The 3350-nt window shown below is 42.3% G+C and overlaps 3 protein-coding genes across 3 annotated transcripts; all 3 read right to left on the bottom strand.

The window, feature by feature from the left end:
• Positions 1 to 25: 25 nt before the first annotated feature.
• On the bottom strand, positions 26 to 476 carry LHYA1_G009151 (uncharacterized protein; the record flags this gene model as incomplete). Its single annotated transcript, XM_031154055.1, has 2 exons — positions 26 to 282; positions 446 to 476. Coding segments are annotated over 2 exons (288 nt in total), but the record flags the coding sequence as incomplete, so codon positions are not given.
• Positions 477 to 642: 166 nt separating this feature from the next.
• LHYA1_G009150 (uncharacterized protein) lies at positions 643 to 928 on the bottom strand (the record flags this gene model as incomplete). Its single annotated transcript, XM_031154054.1, has 2 exons — positions 643 to 799; positions 867 to 928. 2 exons carry the CDS (start codon positions 926 to 928, stop codon positions 643 to 645), a joined length of 219 nt encoding a protein of 72 aa, XP_031000869.1.
• Positions 929 to 1039: 111 nt separating this feature from the next.
• On the bottom strand, positions 1040 to 1991 carry LHYA1_G009149 (uncharacterized protein; the record flags this gene model as incomplete). The annotated part of the gene is made up of 4 exons (XM_031154053.1): positions 1040 to 1447; positions 1547 to 1658; positions 1820 to 1842; positions 1965 to 1991. 4 exons carry the CDS (start codon positions 1989 to 1991, stop codon positions 1040 to 1042), a joined length of 570 nt encoding a protein of 189 aa, XP_031000867.1.
• Between the last annotated feature and the right edge of the window lie 1359 nt (positions 1992 to 3350).

Here is a 3350-nt window from a genome sequence, read left to right as displayed (position 1 = left end):
TAATAAATAAATAAATAAGCGTACTAGTAATTTTGTTTCGTAGCCGATTTGTATGGACATAATCCGCTAGCATAGCGCCTGCGTCTATAGCCGACTTTTTAAGTCGGCCACCGATTTGGCTAGGATGCAGCAGATTTAGTGTAGTTTCAGCTAAGTAAGCTAGTTGCTTAGCTAGGATCCTTTTACTCACTTTACCTAGGCAATTTAGAAGTGAAATCGGCCGATACGCGCTAGGCTGTTTATAGTCTGGCTTATTGTTTTTTCGTAGTATAGCGCAATTCGCTTAGCGCTAGCACTTCAGATGATAGCTAGTGTTTACTAGCGTCTCAAAAAGGAGTGAAATCTGGGAAGGGCATGCTGAATATGCATGGGTAATAATAGTCTAGGTAATATAGTCCGGGCTAGGGCTAGTGGATTTGATTTCACTAGAATAGGCTTGCTTCACTTCGTCTAGTGCTAGCTTTGGCCACTGCCATTGCTCTAAGGCGGTGTATAACGTCTAATTCGGGCTAGCTGTTTCAGGAGGTGGAGGGAAAAGCGTCTAGCGGAAAAGGTTGCATTTAGCGGTGAATATAGTTGCAAATTGGGTGGCAGAAAGCTTTAGATTTGGGACTAGCTCTAACCGCCTTGACTTTATATAGGCTAGGGCTTTGAAAATTGATTTAGAATCCTCTTTCTCCAAGAACTGGTTCTAGTGATCCTTTTTCGCTGTTTTAATGGCCTGGAAGTATATATTGTAGGCGCTAGTATAGCGCTTATTTGATTGGCTGGAAAACGCTTGCTTAGAGGCCTCTCTAGCCTGATTCATGTCGCGTCGAAGTGATTTTAGTGAATCGTTCCACTAAGGCTTAGCGTGTAGCGCTAACCGGATTTGGGGTATAGCATTATGTGCAGCGCATAAAATGGCGCTAGTATAGCGTTCCGCCATATCGTCTAGACGGTCTAGGGTTGCTTTGTAGCTGCGTTTTGCGTTGATTTGTTCTAAGCTTTTTAAGCTTGAATTAGAGCTTAAAATGTAGCTATAGGCCTGTAGCTTATTTTAGAGCGGTGATAGCTGGCAGAAAAGTTTTTCCCCGAATTTGGCCCAATCTGCCCGTTTTGTGTCGAAACGGGTGGTTTGTGGATCCGCTAGGCCTATTCGGGAACCTTTAATAGTGAATGTGATGCTAAAGTGATTAGAGCCTATATCGTCCACTATGGCCCAGTCCTGAATGTGATTGGCTATGGATCGATGCGCTAGCGTAAGGTCGATATTTATCGGCCTAGCTATATGCGGACGATGGAAGGTGCTAATACCAGGGGTATTTAAGAGGGCTAAATCGTGGTAGTCGATCCAGTCTGCTAGCGTATTACCTTCTTCGTCACATGCCTCATATAGGGGGTCCCACCACGGGTTATAGGCATTAAAGTCCCCGCAAAAGACCGAATCGAGAGGCGGTAAGAGCTGCTATAGGCATCAGGCTAGCGTATGGGTGTCCGAATCGGGTAATTAGTGCTTTTTATTGTAAATATTATAAATATTAATCACGTGATCTTAATCTATAACGTCTAGGGCTTGGAAGTCTGAATCGTTTAGCGAATCCGAGGCTAGGACGACCCTAGGGCGGTATGACCTAGCAATATAAGCTATTATGCGTGGTGTGATATCTAGGCTAGGCCTATTTAGGAAGAGTTAGGTGAATGAGGGGTGGGAAATCAATTGTATTTCATCTGCATCGCATATAATAAAAGGCTCTTAAACTAGTATAATGTCTATATCTAGCTCAATTGCCACTTGTAGCGCGGATTCCGTATTATAGGCGGCTGTATTTAGATTCACTTGGAGGATTTTAGTGCTAGCGTCTATTATAGAGAGGACGTGGGAGCCTTTAAGTGGATGCTCTAATAGACTTTACATAGAGCGGAGCTAGCTGTATATGGACCTCTGCAATTGGCGTATTTATATGTTAGGTGATTACACTTACCCTTAGCATTGCATATAGAGCATGCATACTGTTTCGTCTAATATTTTTCCCTGTATAGCTAGCACTTAGCCTCTTTGCGGCAGTAGTGTGATAAGTGTCTATAGGCTTGACACCTAATGCATTAGGCGGTAGGACGTGTCATATAGTGTTTTTCGTATTATATAGAAATGCCAGCTATATATAGCCTATTTCAGATGGCCGCGCTAGCCTCTTTAGGCGTAGCAAATGCAATTGCCACGGATCCAGCTGTCTGTTTTAAGCGATTTTCAGCTGATATGATCTAGTATGGCTGTCCTAAAGGGGTTAGACCCTTATTAAAAGTCCGTATTTCGTCCTTAACTAGCTCTATGCCTTCTAGACGGTTAAAAATAGAAGTGGGGATCCTATGGGCGATGATTTTATGCCATGTGACATCTTTCTAGGCGGTGTAGCCTAGCATTAAATGCATCTAGATGTTAGATTTAGCAAGTAGGAAGTTAGCTAAGTAAGCCTCTATGGTTATAACTACTAGATTGGCCTAAAGGGACTTAGATACTAAAAGCACTATAGGGTCTTTTACTCCTTTGCTAGTAAAAGCTCTATTTAGAGCATTATAGGTAGTAAGAGGCTGAAAATTATTGTTTTAGACTATAGTATCCTTAATTAGGATCACGCGGCGGCTGGTAAGAGGCTTCTTTATAGCTAGCTTTAGTAGTAAGGACTTTTTAGTAGAATTGACTAAAATCCAGTCCAAATCGGGGTTAGCGGACTCGGCTGCGGCTGCATATATCCGATTTTAAGTGGTTTTCAGCTAGGGAGCGATTTTCGGCCCGTTTAGGCGGTCTGAGATAGCTGCGCTAGGCCCTTTCGGGTTGACTTGCAGGCGGGTAGTTGGTTTTAGGGCAATTTGCTAGGTAGTGGCTTCTAGCTTTTAACTAGCGGATTTCATATATATGATCTTATTAGCTAAAATAGCTGAAACCTTCTTAATAGAGCCTTTTTTAAGGTATTTGTAGAAGATTTCAATTAAATTAAGTATTTAGTCCTATTTTAGGCGGTCTGGTTCGGCAGCTGCGGCTTTGACTAGGAGGTTACGTGCCTCTATAATAGCCTTATTTAAAGGTGAATCCATAGTAAACCTTGGATTTTTGGCCGGATTAGGAAGCGGTGTAGCTGGCCTCTTCTTTATAGTAAAAGTAAAGGCGTCGCTATAGTGACTATTTTGTTATTTATTGACATTTTAGTGGCTACAGCTAGCGGAAGGGGCTGTATATGTAAAAATAGACGCGTCTGACGCGACTTTTAGCCAGTTGCCGTCTCACGCTAGGCCTTCTAGCTTGTCTATACTAAATAATGCATTATATATAGTATCTATTACTATATTATCATCTTCTGCCGCTACAGACC

Source organism: Lachnellula hyalina, assembly GCF_007821495.1.
Source record: "Lachnellula hyalina strain CBS 185.66 chromosome Unknown contig00411, whole genome shotgun sequence".
In the NCBI taxonomy this organism is placed as follows: domain Eukaryota; kingdom Fungi; phylum Ascomycota; class Leotiomycetes; order Helotiales; family Lachnaceae; genus Lachnellula; species Lachnellula hyalina.
Note: the sequence above shows the minus strand (reverse complement) of the source record. Positions and strands in the feature narration are given on the sequence as shown.